Genomic DNA, 18,171 nt, shown 5'->3' with positions numbered 1-18,171 from the left:
ATTCAATGGTGTGTTGGATGAGTGGGCAGATAGTTAAATTGGAGAGGGTAGAAAAAATGAAGAGATATTTAGGTGGTAAAATTGGGTAGAATTTGGCGATAGAGGGAATATGATAGGTGATACAAGGTGGGGGGACTAAGAATGAACCCTAGATTTTCTGGGAGATCTAGATGGATTTGGGGCTTATCACTGAAACAGGGAATCAGGTTGAGTGACAGGTACAAAGACTGTGAACTTGATTTTGGGCACGACTTTGATATTTCACAAATTCTATTTGGGGCATAGTGAAGCAGAGAAACCCAGTAGGCAAAATAGATGTCGGTCTCACTTGGATATACAAAAGCTTACTGACTGCATGGGCACAGAGAGCTCCGCTAGAGAGGAACATGAGACCAGAAGAGAGCAAAGGCAAGACTGGACTTCTGGTCTCACAGAGAGAAGGCTGCAGAGGAGACTGGGAAAGTGACCAGAGCTGGGAAGAAGTCAGAATCCTGCTAATGCCCTCTTCTTGTATCACACTGATTTGAATTAATCATGGAAACATTAAAAGGTTACTGCATATTGTTGATCCCAATTTAAAATGTTTGATATAACTGACATATCACTATGTGTAAGTTTAAGGTGTATTGATTTGATAGACATGTATATAGCAATGATACTGCAGCTTTTGAACACCTCTTTCATCATGTAGTTACATCTAGGCTCTTAGCAAGTTTAATGGTTATAATACTGTATTGTTCATTATAATCCCTCTGCTGTGCACAAGCTCTGCAGAATTTACTCATTTACTAGATTTAGGAATATGAGTGTTTATAGATACACGTGAAACAAAAGGTGAAGATAGGTCCTCTGAGGATCCTAGACTGTTTGGGAAGGATGTGTGATGTTCTTGTGATAAAGTGAGAGCTTGCACCTTTCTAGGACATCTGCATCGGTGCTGTGAAAGAGAGAGACATCGAGCAAAAGCTGAAGCAAGTGGTGAATGAATGGGACAGCAAAACATTCACGTTTGGCAGCTTTAAAACTCGCGGAGAACTCCTCCTGCGAGGAGACAGCACCTCGGAAATCATCGCCAGCATGGAGGACAGCTTGATGTTGCTGGGCTCCCTACTGAGCAACAGGTAGGACACCTCCAACTTTCTTTCCTGAGGTTTGAGGACCATAAGACCAAGCATTTCAAGGGAAACTAATGCTTAAAAAAATGCAGCAATACCCCTCACACAAGTTACTCAATATTAACAACACTGGCTTTCATTTTAGCTTTTGGCATAGCATGTATGATCCTGTTTTTATTTCATTGTCCTCCATTCGTGCATTTTCTGAGACCATCCATTGGACTAATGGTCCAGGAGAATAGAACATCAATAGATACAATCAGCAACATGGCATTGGCTGCTTGGATCTGTGGGCATTTCAGCCTTGTTGCTGACAAGCCTCACTGCACAGCCAGCAGTGCAGTGGGCTCTGGGCCGGGGTGGGGAGAGGATTATTCTGAATTTCAAACTAATAATTTACCCAGAAAACCTTTTTTTGCCTATAAGTTTATGGACTAGAAGTGCATCAGGATACTGTGCATCAGGACTTTAATGTGCATCAGGACTTTAATGATCAGGATACTGAGTGAATTTAATTCACAAAGAAAAGTAAAACAGTGTAGACTAACGCCAGTCTAACACTTCTATATCTGGCAGTAATAGCAAGGCCAACATGGTTTGGCCTCACAAGCCAGATTCCTAGACTGGCATTTCCTTGGGTTACCACTTTCCTTTATCTTTCTAAAAAACATTTGTCCACTAGAATCTTCTCAAATATATGGTAATTGTGTAGAATGTGGATACCAATGAGATGTGATTATTGTTATTATACCTTTCAAATGCTACTACTCTTCTCTGTGTATATGTGTATCAATCATTTTAATGTAGGGAGTAATAACTACTTAAAATGCTTATTCTTCCCACTTACTGGGTACATCTAAGAGTTTGAAATGAATGACATAGCATATAAAATTGGGTCTTAGAGATTTAGATCTTTGGTAACATAGAGTCTGAACTACTTAGGATTTGGTGAGATTTAACAAATTTGGTTAATACTCATTACCCAACCAGAATGAGGGATGGATGGAAGATGACAAATCCCTGGGAGGTAGAAAAGGCACATATATAAATTAAATAAAAATTAGGGAGGGAGAAACTTTGCTTACCAATGGCATCAAATGTGGGTTTGTGTGAGGAACACCAGGGACACCAAGGAAAAGACACAGAAGCTTCGTAGCAAGAATATTATGTCTGGCGGTAGCAACAGTGACCAGGATTATACTATGGCAGCTGGGTGGAGTCAAATCTCATACCCAACTTGCTCCTTAGGGGACATGTTTCCCACCTCTCTGTGCTCTGGATCAAAAGGGAAAACGTTAGTCTAATGATGTCCAATAAATGGTGGTGAATTAGTCATTTGGCAGCATCATTTTAAAAGCCAGCAACATAAAGTTGTAATTAGTAACAATTAGGATTTTTAAAAACCTTTTTAATTTTTGAAAGCAACAACAATAAAATTAAAACATCAAACACCGAACCCTGAATGCTGACTATATTTCCCACTTCAGGTACAACATGCCATTCAAAGCCCAGATTCAGAAATGGGTGCAGTTCCTTTCCAACTCGACAGACATCATCGAGAACTGGATGCTGGTGCAGAATCTGTGGATTTACTTAGAGGCCGTCTTTGTGGGAGGAGATATCGCCAAGCAGCTTCCCAAGGTCTTAGAATTTTCTTTATGATTTCATCAGGTGTTTAACTTAGAGAACTAATTTTTTTCCCTCTAAAAAAAGTAATTCAATTTATGTTCCTGCCCTCTCCCCATTTTTTTTTTTTGTGTGTGGTTTCTACTGAACTGTTTTTCAAAGAGAGAGAAATTAAGGAAAAGAAGGGGCATGACAACCAGAGGAAGAACACTACAAAGCTGAGAGGTTTATAGGAAACTGAGGGTTAAAACAAACAAAGAAGGAGTGCCTACATAATTGACGTACTTGGGATAATTTGAAGGTAGAATTTGGAGCAGGGTAGAATTATGGAGTAGTTATCCTGACAATGGTAGGATAATTTGTTCCTCTACTACTGACAGTTTAAAATAACTCCCACTATACAACATACCTAATTACAGCTGCACTGTGAAATTGAGGGGTGGAAATCCGTAGGAAAAAAGCTCCCAAACAAAAAGGCCCTCTTCCCAAGTGTGGAGTGTTTTTCCTCATCAAATGGCAATCATCTCACTAGGTAGAGATGGAGTGTATTTTGAGGTACTTTAAAAAAAAAAAAAAAAAAAAAAAAAGCCCACATCATTTTTACCAAATTGCAAGGATTCTTATTCAATTACCTTAAGTTGTTTGCAAAATCATAACATTTTAACAATATATTTGAATTTTAGAGGCACAATTAGGTTGAGTGGTCTCTTTACATAGGTGTTCTAGCTATCTCTTTGGTTCATTTTTTTTAGTTTAATTATTGAGGACATATCTGTTAGCTGATTTAATTTTTTTGGATCCCAGTGAATGCAACCCTACACTAGCATTTTAAATATTTATTTATTTTTGCTTTCATATTTGGTCATGTTTTTTTTTGATGGGTGGAGACAGATCTCAGATTGGACTTAATGGAAATTTGCACGGATAACACTGAAGGAGCTATGTGGGGTTTCTTGCTCTCATATTTGATGGTACATGCTCATTAAAAAAAAATACAGAAAGTTTTAATGATGAAAATAAAAATTATTCTAACTCTCAAAAAAAAATCTATCCATTTTGCATTTTTCCTGAAATTTTTTTACAATATTAGCATTATAATAAAATTAATATTGTATGTTATTTTAAAAATATATATTTTATTGATTTTTTTACAGAGAGGAAGGGAGAGAGATAGAGAGTTAGAAACGTCGATGAGAGAGAAACATCGACCAGCTGCCTCTTGCACAACCCCTACTGGGGATGTGCCCGCAACCAATGTACATGCCCTTAACCGGAATCGAACCTGGGACCTTTCAGTCCGCAGACCGATGCTCTACCACTGAGCCAAACCGGTTTCAGCTTGTATGATTATTTTATTTTCTAAATACACAGCAATTCAATGATCAGTGCAGGAAGCCTGAAAAGCATAAAATTCATTTCACTTAGAGATAACTGGTGGAAACAGTGGAAAAGTCCTTTCCTTTCAGATTGTCTCAGATTGTATTATTACTTTTGTATTGGTTCTCTGTTTGTAGTTACCATAATGGGGTACCAAGAATGAGCTAACGCTTCTTATTTAAGAAAGAGGTTGTAGGTGCAAAAGGCCTGAGGAGAATTCCTGTGTGACATTTTGGTGATGGATAACTGGGGTACCCAGACTGGTTAGAAATCTGGCTTTTGGCAGGAGGTATGTGAGATTCTCAGTCTTTGAGATTACAGATGTGTCCAATGTGCTTTGTCACCTCATTCTCATAGGAAGCCAAGCGCTTTTCCAATATAGATAAGTCTTGGGTGAAGATCATGAATCGTGCGCACGAAATGCCAAACGTGGTTCAGTGTTGTGTCGGAGATGAAACCATGGGGCAGCTATTACCACATTTGCTGGACCAGTTGGAAATGTGCCAGAAATCCCTTACTGGGTAAGTTCTCTGCTCCATCAGCATCCTAGAGATGGCGGGGTCCAGAGAGATTACCATATTTTCCGGCGTATAAGACGACCTTTGAAACGAAAAAAAGTCAACTGAAAATCGGGGGCAAAAGACCAAAATTGCACAAAAATTATCTGCAGATCTTGATGGCAAAGTAAGTCTTTTTTTTGAAGTGGGGGTAGTCTTTTACAGCGAATATAGGCCTAAACCCATGTTTTAACTGTAAAATTAGGGGGTCATCTTATACGCCGGAAAATACGGGACAGAATTAGCCAAGTCAGTTTTCTTTTGCTGAGACCTAATTCATATCTGATGTTGCACAGATAAAACTGATAGTCTGGAGCCTTATAGTCTCTCCGAATATTTGCTAGATTTGTCCTGTTACTGGGATTACAGGATTTAAAGTAACTTCCATTACTGGGACCAGATTTTGCAAACCTTCACATACAGTCCTTGCTTTTAAAAATCAATAGTATTTTTTTTGATATCCTTCTTGTATAAATATCTAAAGAACCAAAACATTTCATTATAGTCTACCAAGAACCATTTGAACAGTTTGTAGTGTAAACAAATAGTCGAAATTATATAGAAACAAGATTGGTATGCATAGTCACACACACTCTTATGTATTTGATACCTGAGTGAAATCCAAGAGTAATAAATATTTTTCATTTTTCCCCCTTTAGTGAGTCAATATAAAATTATGCAAGTAGAAAAATGTTAAATAAAAACAGTCATTTATACATTTATTTTTTATTTATTGAGATAATCCTATATAATAAAAGGCTAATATGCAAATTGACCAAATGATGGACCTACTGGACACTATGACATGCACTGACCAACAAGGAGAAGATGCCTAATGCAGGAGCTGCCCCCTGGTGGTCAGTAAGCTCCCACAGGGGAAGCTCTGGTCAGCCAGAAGTCCTGAGCTGGGCTCACAGCTGTCTGGTGAGCAGTGGCGGTGGTGGGAAAAGCCGTCTGTTGGACATCCCCCATGGGCTCCTGAACTGTGAGAGGGTGGCAGGCCAGGCTAAAGGCCCCCCACCCCGCCCCATAAGTGCACTAAACTCATGCACTGGGCCTCTAGTTGACATGTAACATTATATTAATTTCAGGTGTACAGCATAATGATTAGATCCCTATATATATATTGCAAAATGACACCACAATAACTATAGCAAACATCCATCACAACACAGTTACAATTTTTTTTTTTTTATAATCAGAACTTTTAAGATCTATTTTTAGCAGCTTTCAAATACACAATACATATTACTAACTGTAGGAGAATTCGGTTTCTGGGAAATAAAAATAGTGCCCATAATTTTACACAGGAAGCAAATAAATAATACAAACATCTAATAATATAAATAAAAAGTAAGACAAGTAAATAATACAAAGGAAAGAATAAAAATAAAAACAGGACAATGTTTAAAAAGCATTTCTGGTAAGATTTCAAAAAGAAACTGCAATTAACACTGCATTCATTATATTAAAACGTGCTAGAACAGAAAGATACAGAGGTATAGGTATGAGAATAACAGAAAAAATACCCATAACATAAGGAATCACCATACAATAAAGCAAACATAGAAACCAAAGTGCAGTTGAAATCAGGGCAATGATGGGCACATTGACGGGGTTTTGGTAATGCATGGAGGTGGAATAGAGCCAAGACCCTTTCATTTGTAGTTGGATTTTGTTTCTACTTTGCTGATGGATCCATTGTGCAGGCTTTTTTTTTTTTTTTTTTTTTTTTTTAGAGAGAGAGACAGGGAGAGGGAGAGAGAGAAACATTGATGTGAGAGTGAAACATCAATTGGTTGCCTCCTGCTTGCATCCCAACTGGGGATCAAACCCATGACCTTTCGGTGTTTGGAATGATGCTCCAACCAACTGAATCACACTGGCCAGGGCTCATTGGAGTTTCATAGATACAGTTCCACAAATGATTTGCACCCTTTATCTGATAGTACTATTATTGCAAATAAAATGAAACAAAAATATCCTGTGTATATTTTTTTCTGTTTTCTACAAAGAAAGCATAACATTTTTCAGAATAAGTCAAATGCATACATTATGGTTGTGAAAAGTGAAGCAATTCTTCCAGCAATTCTGGAAAAAAGAAATTGCTTCTCCATCGGAAGATGGAATGCTATTGGCAAAACCAGGAACAGAACAAAACAAAACAAAAAAAATTGAAGATTATGTGGGAAAATCAGATTGTTTCAAAAATCTTTCCCCCCTTTTCTATCCAGTAATTTATTCCTAGAGAGTCCTGCTTTGTGTGTTTATGGCATTTATTTTTTTCCTTCCTGCTTAGATACTTGGAGAAAAAACGACTTTGCTTTCCTCGCTTCTTCTTCGTCTCGGACCCGGCCCTTCTGGAGATTCTGGGGCAGGCCTCAGATGCGCACACTATACAAGCCCATCTGCTGAACGTGTTTGACAACATTAAAAGTGTCAAGTTCCATGAGAAGGTTTGCTTAACTTTAATCACTGGCCAACAATGACCATATTTAGGATCTCTGCTGTCTTTACTAAACAGCTCTCTTCTTACTTCCCTGGCCATTAACTCTCAGCTGGTGACTAAAAACAAGCTTTTGAGCCCAATTTACCTGCAGAACTATGTAATTTTTTAATATCTAGAGTGTAGATTTGTATAACAAATAGTTTAACTATGATTAAGCATGTAATGTATGTAGCTTTCATGGTTTAACATGCCAAGTTAATTGCTTAGAAACTCAATCAAAGAAAGCACCAGTTGCTCATCCCAGCATGCAATCTGCACTTGAGCAACTACCACATGCTGTGCCAGATGACCTCTTGACAGCAGGAGCATAAAGAGCTCCGGGAATTCACGCTCTGGTGGCGTCCCAAGCTTGCCATTAGTACAGTGGTACAGTGACGTCATTGTAAGCAGTTAAATGCCAGTCATTGAAGTTCTAGCCCCTTGCTATGTGCCAGGCAGTTGCTCGTCCTGGGGCTTCAAGGAGAAACGCATCACAAATAGTACCAAAGTCGTTTTTATGCAGCACCACATTAAGAGAAATTTGACATTAAAATGAAACTCTTGGTAGTTTTTGACTTTCTGTGCTTGTATTATGCACAGAAAGAGAAATACTTGTCAGGGAGTCCTCACCTGGGTATAAGGGGCGTGGGAGGAGGCTTGATGCAGGAGAAGATGGTGTTTGAATGGATTCTTTTGAAGGTGAGTGGAACATAATAAAGCAAGTGGAGAATGGATAGACATATGGTCTAGTCAGAAGGAAGGGCAAGTGGAGGTATGGGCAGGAATGAGGGTGTGTGAGGGAGTGTGTTAGTTTCCCAAAGCTTTCCTGGATTGGAACAACACAAGTTTATTCTCTCACAGTTCTGGAAGCTGGAATTCTGAACTAAGATGTCAGTAGGCTGTGAGGAGAATCTGTTCCATGCCTGCCCTAGTTTCAGGTGGTGGTCAGAAACCCTTAGTGCTGCTTGGCTTGTAGACACATCACTTCAATCTCTGCCTTTGTCCTCACGTGATATTCTCCCAGTGTGTCCGTCTCTAAATTTCCTTCTCTTTCTAAGGACACCAGTGATTGGATTAGGGTCCACCATTATCCAGGACATCATCTTAACTTGATTATAATTCCAAATAAGGTCCTAGTCACAGGTACTGGGGTTTAGGGCTTTGATATATAGTTTGGGGCGGAGAGACACAATTTAACCCACAACCAGAAGTGATGAGCAAAGGGAGAAGGAGGCATGGACCAGATTTCAAAAGGCCAAGTGCATCACACTATGTCCTTCTACTCCATTGTGAATGTGACCAAATACGAGGGAGGTTTTTGCTCAGGGCGGGCCAGTGACCTGATGTGAGCTTCAGAAGGATTCTCTGGCTCAAGTAGGTGCTGGAATAGAGGGGAGCATGGAAACCAGTGTCAGAAGTGATTGCAAGGTCAGCAAGCTGAGCTGCTGCAATAAAGTCTTGACCAATGGGGTGAAAGGAGAGGAATGGAAAACATAGAAATTGTTTTAAATTAGTGTTTGTGTAAATTTATTGGGCTCGTGGGTTGAAAGAGGGGATTGAATTACCTAGGAAGTTCTTTCTGATGTTCTGCTTAGATCCTTCAGTGAAAGCACTAGAATTTCATGGTGCTTGGTGAAGCTTTCCATTCTCTCATTGTACAGTGAAGATAATTTAAATTTCCTCATATTTAGCGGCTGTTCATCGCAATTACTTAAAAAACACACACATTGATTATTTGTTGTTGTTTCTGCCATAAGGTGTCTACAGCCAATGGCAGATTACGGTTTTGTGGGTCCTAAATATTATAAAAGTATAAATACCAATTTATATTTAGAACCTTGGAATGGGTCCATGTAAATGAGAGGCCCTGAAATTTAAGACTCATTGGCTTCATTAATACAGTTCTAAAGCTGACGTTTAGGATTCAGTTCTAAATTTGAGACCACTTATTAATGAAGAAAATCAGTATATATTCATGTTTACTTTATAGTTTGCATTATTATTTTTTTTCAATTGGCATGAACAAGAAGATTGGTAGTGAAATAGGGAAGTAAGGAAGGTGTTATTTGTAATGTCAAATTTTAGGCAAGGGATTTCGTCTCAGAAATGTGTCCTCCAACATTGCCTGATCAGTGAATGGCAGAACATCATTCAAATATGTATTTTAGAATCTCAAACACCATGCTATCCTCATGGAAATTGAAAGTGAAACTGCATGGAAATTGAAGTGAAACGACCAGATGAGGAACTGGGTTTGAAGGAGAGAACACTGTGAGCAACCAATAGCTCCTGTAAGGAGCACACTGTTTCGTACAGAATTGAAGTTACCTTGTAAGGTGTTTGCTTGAACATATTGGCCAGGTCACTGCTAATGTCAACTTGTGTTATGGATGACAATCTCTTAGAAAGTTTCATTTCATTGGGGAACTAGAAATTTTTTGATTGTGACATTTGTATTGAATATTTCTTTTATAAAATAAGTTTTCTCCTTTCAAGTATAGACTATTTAGAATGGATTTAGTATTCCTTTTTAGCTTCCTGGATAACTTCTTTTTTTACTGTTTTGAAATTGATTTTATGTCATATTTTGACTTTTATGTTATAATCTGTAGCTTAGCTTCTGTCGGAAGGAAAACATTGTCACGAGGGCAATGGAGGAATATATGCTTTATATGAACATAGCTATTTTTTTTGGCTTCTAACATAGATCTATGATCGCATCCTGTCAATTTCCTCTCGAGAGGGTGAGACGATTGAATTGGATAAACCTGTGATGGCAGAGGGCAATGTGGAAATTTGGCTCAATTCTCTCTTGGAGGAATCTCAGTCCTCATTACATAATGTGATTCGCCAGGCAGCTGAAAATATTCAAGAAACAGGTTTCCAACTGATTGAATTTCTTTCTTCCTTCCCTGCTCAGGTCAGTGTTTTGAAATTGGAAAGTATTTTTTCACAGAATAGTCATTTTAGAGCTCATATATTTTCTATTGTAAACAACACAACTGGCTTCCATTTGACTCTGGACCAATATTAAGATTTTTATAAGGATTTGCAAAATATATATAACCTTAAAGGTTTCAATGACAGATTATTTGGTTATGTACGTGCATATATATATATATATATATATATATATATATATACACACACACATATGTGTTGTAGAGATATTTGGTATATTTTGTTTAATTTTAAAGTTTTTTTCTTACTGAATCTCTTTAGTACATAAATCATAAAAATGTACTGAGTGTATGTATGCTTTACCATAAAAATGAGAAGTATATTTCAGCATTTAAATGCAGAAAAAAATATTTTCTTAGTCATTGTGATCAATAAAGATTTTGCAATTATCTACTATGTATAAACTGTGTGTTAATTTGGGAAAAGCAGGTTTAAGATGCATTCTTTCCCTGCCAGTAACTCAAAATCTAGATAGGGAGAATTATCGCTTAAACAATAAATGACAAAGTTATAAGAAAAATATTATAGATAGATTGTGAAGCTACACATACTTAATTGTCAGGTAAACAATATGAATATTGTTTTCCTAGGTTCTGATAAAACATATAAAGTCGATGTAATCAAAGGTGAGATATTTGTATAATCACAACTATTTACTACACTGTAATTCCTGTTTATCTTTTAATTTTATTTTTAATTCTTTAATCTTTTTTATTGAACGTATTAGGGTGACATCTATATAATAAAAGCATAATATGCTAACTATACCAGATGACCTTCCAAGGCTGTGAGAGAAGCCCGGCTCCCTGCCAGTGACTGGAGGGATTACTGGGTACCAGGTGCTGGAGGGAAGCTGGAGTGATGCATGAAATTCGTGCATTAGGCCTCTAGTTGGTTAATAAAATTGTATAAGTATTAGGTGTATAATTCTATTCATATTCCATATATACTCATGAAGTCCTTTTTATTTCCATAGGTTGGATTATTAGGAATTCAAATGATATGGACACGGGATTCAGAAGAAGCCCTTAAAAATGCCAAGTTTGATAAAAAAATCATGCAGAAAACCAATCAGTCTTTCTTGGAGCTGCTGAACACATTGATAGAACTCACAACCAAGGATCTGAGTTCCATGGAACGAGTTAAATATGAGACGTTGATAACTATTCACGTGCACCAAAGGGATATCTTTGATGACCTGGTAAATGCTCTATGAATGCTGTAGCATATACAGAAGAGCAAATACTAGCCACTATCTGTGCTGACCCACTGGAATTAGTTTCAATGAATTCAATGAAAAGGTTAAATTCAGGCAAAAATTCATCTTCACATTGAGAGTTTATTTGTCAGGTTTTCTTTTCAGTCTTTCAACAAAATTTCAGTCATATTCCAACAGTCTTTGCTAAGATGTTATTGAGGAAATTAGATTTTGTTTTAAAATTTGTTATGTGATTATTTTAAATACTAGAATGTCATGTAGCATCCTGAAAAGTGTTCACTTGTCTTGTGCATTTTTTAGATATTAGTTAAGGATGACCAGTTTCTTGATACAGAATTGGTAAGTAATATTGCTAGTAGAGCAGTTAGTATTTTAGTTAAGGCTTTTGGTAAATCACATCTTTAACAAGTTCTGCTACATTTTATGTCATTGACCACAAATGGTCTTTTCTAATATAGATGGTGACATTCAGGTGTCATGCAGATTTTTGCCTTTAAAAGAGAACAAGGTAGAAAAGAGTTTAGCAGCTCTTGAAAATAGGAAATGTGAAAAGACATGAAATTTGTCCTCTACTATAAAATAGGACATTAGATAAGAGGCACAAAGCTCTTATTTTCATAATAATTTTCTGGATCGTGTCTCACCCCACTATGTAAAAAATATTATGAAAGATTAGTTCTAATATAATATAATGGAAATAATGACAGCACATTCAAGCTGTTGTGAGCTAATCTTCTCTTAATATTTAAGCACCCTCTTTGCCCCTCTGAGAAATAAGGGTTCAGGGTAATTTTAGATTTTCTATTTGTCAAAGAAAAATGATTAAAGTGGCTCAAAATTTAGGTTAAAATATTCAGACAAAAGTATTGCCGAGCAATAACCTGCCATTAGCTATTTTTGCCCTCTGCCAATCAAAGGAACAATAGTTAATGGATTTAAATAAAACCAACAATGTACTTTGTCATAATCATAAGAGATGACTTTTTTTTTTTTCTCATGAGATTGTTTAGTCTTTGTCTTTGAACACCAAAATATGTTTTCATTGTTTGTATTTCATGGTTAGGACTGTGGTATTGGACACTTAAGGGAGAAATTTAAGAAATGAATATCTTACTATTAAAATATGTCATGCTCTTTAATTTGTGGAACACAATGAGAAGTTTCTCTTGAGTTTTCCATGCCCATATATTCCAAAGTCTCTGTTATTTTGCTGATCAATAGATGAGTGGGTTAGATCGTGATGTAGGTGATATCTCCGACCTAGTTGGGTGGTCTTTGAGTTCAGTTGGCTTCAAATTATGATATTCATGCATGCTAATGTGCACATTTAATACATAGTTCTCATCCCAGTTTTAACCAATACCTTTTGCATTCCAGTGTCAGATGCATATCAAGAGCCCTACAGACTTTGAGTGGCTGAAGCAGTGCAGATTTTATTTTAATGAAGATTCTGACAAGATGATGATTCACATCACAGATGTGGCTTTCATATACCAGAATGAATTTTTAGGCTGCACTGACAGGCTTGTCATAACTCCACTCACAGACAGGTGATGGGAAGATTCTGTGATTCCACAACCTCTCCCTCCACCCCTTCCTTTGCTCAGGGGATTTCTGCTTAATGTCCTTTCATAGTTTATAAGCTCTTTTATACCAAAGTCTTTGAAATTCAGTATACTTAGCCTTACAAGATGTGTCTTCACATGGGGTTTAGGTTTGTGTTTGAGACAGACTTTGCTCCTTTTGCCTTCAGTCTTACAGAAGCACAGGTCAAGTGATCTCTGCGGACATCAAAACAGGCAAGAAAGGGAATTAATTGCCATGTGTCAATAGGTGCAAATCACATGGGCCTTCAGGACTGCTCTAGGGACTGTGAAATCTCTTGTGGTTACAAAGATAATTAAGATTTTTTTTTTAAGCAGGAAAATAATGGAGTGCCAAGTGAAAAGTGATGGGAAGGACACTGGGCTGCACTCCTGGGGTTTAGTTCTGATCTCTGCCCATTACTGTTTACCAGCTGTGTCAGGTAGATCTGCTGTGCAAGGTCCCTGGACTCAGTTTCCTCATCTGTAAGATGAAGCAGGCTATCTCCAAGGGTCCTTTCATAGCTAATACTCTGTGATTCACTTAGTCCCGTGGTCGGCAAACTGCGGCTCACGTGCCACATGTGGCTCTTTGGCTCCTTGAGTGTGGCTCTTCCACAAAATACCAGGGCCTGGGCGAATTTATTATATTTTTGGAGAAGTGGCATTAGAAGAAGTTTAAGTTTAAAAAATTTGGCTCTCAAAAGAAATTTCAATTGTACTGTTGATATTTGGCTCTGTTGACTAATGAGTTTGTCGACCACTGACTTAATCTAATTTAAGTTGAGTGGCATCAACCACTTGTATATGCTCTGCTCAGGGATGCACTGAATATTAATTTTGGGCACAGTGGCTGTGCATAAACCAATATTTGGCCTAAGTAGAAGCTGAAACTGTACATCAGCTGTTCTTGCAGAATGAACATCTGGGCTATTAGATTACAGCTATTAATAGGCAAAACATAAAAGTTTGACGTGGCAGCACTGTCACCTATTTAGACTGTCTCTTCTGTTCATTTAGTTCATTCATGACACTAAATGAAACACTCCTGATAGCAGAGAGCTTACAGCAGCCTGGTGGGGAGCAGAAAACTCTATTGGAGCTATGGAAGGGCTCCAATAAATCACCATTCATGAATGATGACATTTTTGAAAGTAGCAAAGAGACTGGAAAGGAAAGCAGGGAAAGGATAGAGCGAGGTCCACATACATGTAGGATGTTCTGGGGGGAGTGTGTGAGTGCATGTAAACATATATATGAAGATGCTCTGAGAGGTTTTTGCTTATCTCTGGAGGGCATGTTCTAGAGAATTAGTCCTGAGTGAAAGTGTTATCATTTAGCAATGTGTGATTAAAATCTCATGTGACCACTGGCCCCCAATTACTTCCAATGATGAACTCACATTCAAAACGGGGTTGCCCTACTTTAATGGTTCCCAATATGTTTCCTAGAATACTACTTTTCAGATGTGGTAGGTCTGTGAAGAAGTTGCAACATTAGTTTTGGAATTGCTAGGTACTGTTTTTCATACTCGGAAACTTGCAATTACATTATCATAAGAAAGGCTGTTTAACCCTTTAAAGAGTTTTTATAGACCACTCCTTCCTTTTTCCTTAATGCATGTAATAGCCATAGGATACATGTATTTTAGAAGGCAGTTTTGGAAATGTTATGTGTGGACAATGGCCTGGATCTTGGTGTGTGTGTGTGTGTGTGTGTGTGTGTGTGTGTGTTTATTTTTTTCTTTTGTGCAGGTTTCATTTCACTGCGGTGTTTCAGAATATGATCTAGATGCCAGTGCTTTGGCTCTAGTGTTGTCTCTACCCCTCAAGGTGTTACATCACGTTGGCCCAGGCTCTGGGAATGAGCATGGGAGGAGCCCCCGCTGGACCTGCAGGAACAGGCAAAACAGAAACCACCAAGGATATGGGACGATGTCTTGGGAAATATGTTGTGGTTTTCAATTGTTCGGACCAGATGGATTTCCGAGGGCTTGGACGGATTTTTAAAGGTGATGTTTTTCTTTATTTTATCCGATGGGAAATTTAGGTTAAGGTGGAATAGGTTAAGATTTATGTTTCAATTGGCTTCATTTTAGGGTCATCGTTACACGTTGTAACACTTTTTGGAAAACCTGAATCTTAGCAGTGTTGAGTGGCTCCAATGCCAATGCCACTGGCCTTTCACAATGCTTCTTTATCACTGCAGTTTAGGTGCTTCCCGAGAAAGTGCCACGCTGTGAGCTATTTTAGGGGCACTCTATGCATGATCTGGTTGTCCCACTTTATGTTTGCAACCAGCTTATCTCTGGCTTGTCTTGGCAGCTGCGTAATTTCCTTTTCTTTGGCTTTCCAAAATTGCATACTAATTGGATTTTCCATTCTGTTTGCTTGCTTAGGACTGGCACAATCTGGATCCTGGGGTTGTTTTGATGAATTTAACCGTATCGATCTACCAGTTCTCTCAGTCGCAGCCCAGCAAATTTCCATTATTTTGACATGCAAAAAAGAGCGTAAGAAATCCTTTATTTTTACTGATGGAGATAGAGTGACTATGAACCCTGAATTTGGACTTTTTCTAACCATGGTAAGGAAGCTCTACTGAATTTCTGCCTCTTGTCACAGGTTTCATACATCTCGTTGGTCTGTCACCTACTTTCTATGAATGGAATTATAACTCTCACTCCTGGTTGAAAACCTTTGGAGTTAAAGGCCATATTAATAACTCACCAGTTAATCTCTTCAGGGAAAAGGAGAGAGAGATAGGTTGAATTCTTTAGTTGTCTTTCCAGATTTGTGGTGTGTACATAATGGATCTTTTAATGTCCTACTGCTGTGTGCTGGTTGCCCCATGATCATATCATTCATCCTAGGTTTTTATTTTGTGTAGAATCCTGGCTATGCTGGGCGGCAGGAACTCCCTGAAAACTTGAAGATTAACTTCCGCTCCGTGGCCATGATGGTCCCTGACCGTCAGATTATCATAAGAGTGAAATTGGCTAGCTGCGGCTTCATTGACAACATTGTGTTGGCCAGGAAGTTTTTCACGCTCTACAAGCTATGTGAAGAGCAGCTTTCTAAACAGGTGTGACATTCTGAAGTTTTTCTATGCAGGTTTCATTTTTCTATCCAGTGAAATGTTTTCATTTTGAAAAATTGTAGGCTAGGGTTGTTGACAAATACCTCATTGATATAAAGTAGAAAGTTGGACATTATAAAAACAATTTTGTATGCATAGACTTATTAAGAAGTACATTGAAAGAAATTAATGTTTATGACATAGAAATGAAGTAAATACTCTGGAATGATTATAGATATTAATGTTTTCTCTTTATCCCACCTATACATTTATCATAATATGTGTTATGTGTTCTTATAGTTTTTAGCAACCTTTCAATCATTTACTGTTTTCACTTTCAAGCTCATTCAAGTATTTGGCCAAGCTTTGTTATTTGTATATATTAACTTATTTATCAATTTCTTACACTGTTTGGAGTAGCAGATTCTGACTTCATGAGATTTCAAAGTTAAGAGCCACAAAATCAATCATTTATTACTTCTGTATTAGTTATCTATTGCTGTGTCATAATGTTACCACAAAATTATTAAGGCAGAACAATACGTATTTACTATCTCACGCTTTCTTTGGGTCAGGCGACCTGGCACAACTTGGTCGGGTCCTCTGTTTAAAGTCTAACAAGGCTGCAGTTAGGTGTTGACCGGGCCAATCAGGGGAAGGTGCTGCCCCATGACCCTACCACTGCTGCCTGCCCTTGGCCCTCACAGCCGCTGCAACTGCAGCAGCTTTATCCAGAAGGATGTCTGGAAAGACATTCGGCTGTCCAGTCTAATTAGCATATTATGCTTTTATTATTAGAGGTATGTACTAAAATTTGGCATGGTTGAGTTTTTAAGGTATATATTAAGGCAATGATAAAGCTGGGGGCTTAGCTTCTGATTTGTTCTTATTCTTTCACCCTCTAGGTAATCCTGGAATGTAGCTACTTTACTTTCTTTTTAATACCCCCGCCTGTTTACTTATCAGTGCATATGATGCTCATAACTGGGGTCTCAGTTTAATTCTGGTTCAGCATTTTAGCTTTAGAGACATATTCTTATGGGTGACTTATTAAGAAGAAGCTCAAGCGGATGTGTGTACTCCAAGAAGAAATTTATGCCTTTCTCCTTGTGAAGACATAGCTATCAATTCTGATCTAAGGGCTTAAATTAATGATGGTACAGGAAAGGACTCTTGGGTATTCTCTATTTGGTCAAAAATATCTTGATAAAAATGTATTGCTCTGCTAACTGTTGGTACACGCTCTCTAAAGGCACACCAGCATTTTACTCATTCTGTGGTCAGATTGGTACAGCCTCCATGTGTAAGTTCATATTGAAAATAAGCCTGGAATACCTTACAATTTCCAGGTACATTATGATTTTGGCTTGCGCAACATTCTGTCCGTTCTGCGAACATTGGGAGCAGCAAAAAGAGCCAACCCCACAGATACAGAGTCCACGATCGTCATGCGCGTCCTACGAGACATGAATCTTTCCAAACTGGTACGGTTCACAGATGGAACGTTCCACTCGCTTAAATATCAGTTCAACTAACTGAGCGCAAACGAGATGTAGAGATATTTATTTAATGTGCTCAATTTAAAACGCCTCGTTATCAGATAAAGTGCTGGAGAGCACAACTTCAAATTACACTTTTCCATTCTTTTCGTACTAACTCATGTCTAATCTAACATATGCCTATTTCAATAGAATTTAAATGGATTTTTAAAAAAAATCCACAGGTTATGTTTTTAAAAATTTTGAGTCATTTTGTATTTTAGAGCTAAAATCTCACTTTCCTGAAAGTCTGCAGAGCCTGGCAGAAAATTGTAGCTAAATTTTACAAGTGTGTAATAATTGTGTACATTTCATTTCATGGTAGAGACTGATATCCAGTTTGCCAATATCAGTGGATCTATGTACAGGTGACAGAATGATATTTTTAAAAAACTTTAAAATATAAGTATGAACCAAATTATAATTCATTAATTTGCTACTCATTAAACATTCTTTTTAATTTAAATTTAAATCAGCCCCAAGCTGATTCTTTCATAGGAAAGTTGTCATGTAGACAATATTTGATTTTCTTCTGTTTTCTTCCATTTTTACTCTTCTTTCACCCTTCCCTCTCCTTCCTTTTCTAAAAATAATTTTTAACTTATGGGAAACATCTCTTAACTTCAAAG

The 18,171-nt window shown here is 37.7% G+C and overlaps 1 protein-coding gene across 1 annotated transcript in view; it reads left to right on the top strand.

Annotated features, from left to right (window-relative positions):
• Positions 1 to 18,171, top strand: part of DNAH5 (dynein axonemal heavy chain 5) — a 193,852-nt gene that overhangs the window by 86,779 nt on the left and 88,902 nt on the right. Inside the window, exons 29-39 of the mRNA XM_045571576.1 lie at positions 922 to 1,121; positions 2,603 to 2,756; positions 4,476 to 4,639; positions 6,975 to 7,131; positions 9,871 to 10,083; positions 11,101 to 11,325; positions 12,721 to 12,893; positions 14,759 to 14,937; positions 15,325 to 15,512; positions 15,816 to 16,010; positions 17,354 to 17,488. Of these exons, the coding sequence (XP_045427532.1) occupies positions 922 to 1,121; positions 2,603 to 2,756; positions 4,476 to 4,639; positions 6,975 to 7,131; positions 9,871 to 10,083; positions 11,101 to 11,325; positions 12,721 to 12,893; positions 14,759 to 14,937; positions 15,325 to 15,512; positions 15,816 to 16,010; positions 17,354 to 17,488 (1,983 nt within the window). The remainder of the gene's footprint in view (positions 1 to 921; positions 1,122 to 2,602; positions 2,757 to 4,475; positions 4,640 to 6,974; positions 7,132 to 9,870; positions 10,084 to 11,100; positions 11,326 to 12,720; positions 12,894 to 14,758; positions 14,938 to 15,324; positions 15,513 to 15,815; positions 16,011 to 17,353; positions 17,489 to 18,171) is intronic.

The sequence above is a fragment of the Pipistrellus kuhlii genome, unplaced genomic scaffold (assembly GCF_014108245.1).
Source record: "Pipistrellus kuhlii isolate mPipKuh1 unplaced genomic scaffold, mPipKuh1.p scaffold_m20_p_4, whole genome shotgun sequence".
Classification (NCBI taxonomy): Eukaryota; Metazoa; Chordata; class Mammalia; order Chiroptera; family Vespertilionidae; genus Pipistrellus; species Pipistrellus kuhlii.
Note: the sequence above shows the minus strand (reverse complement) of the source record. Positions and strands in the feature narration are given on the sequence as shown.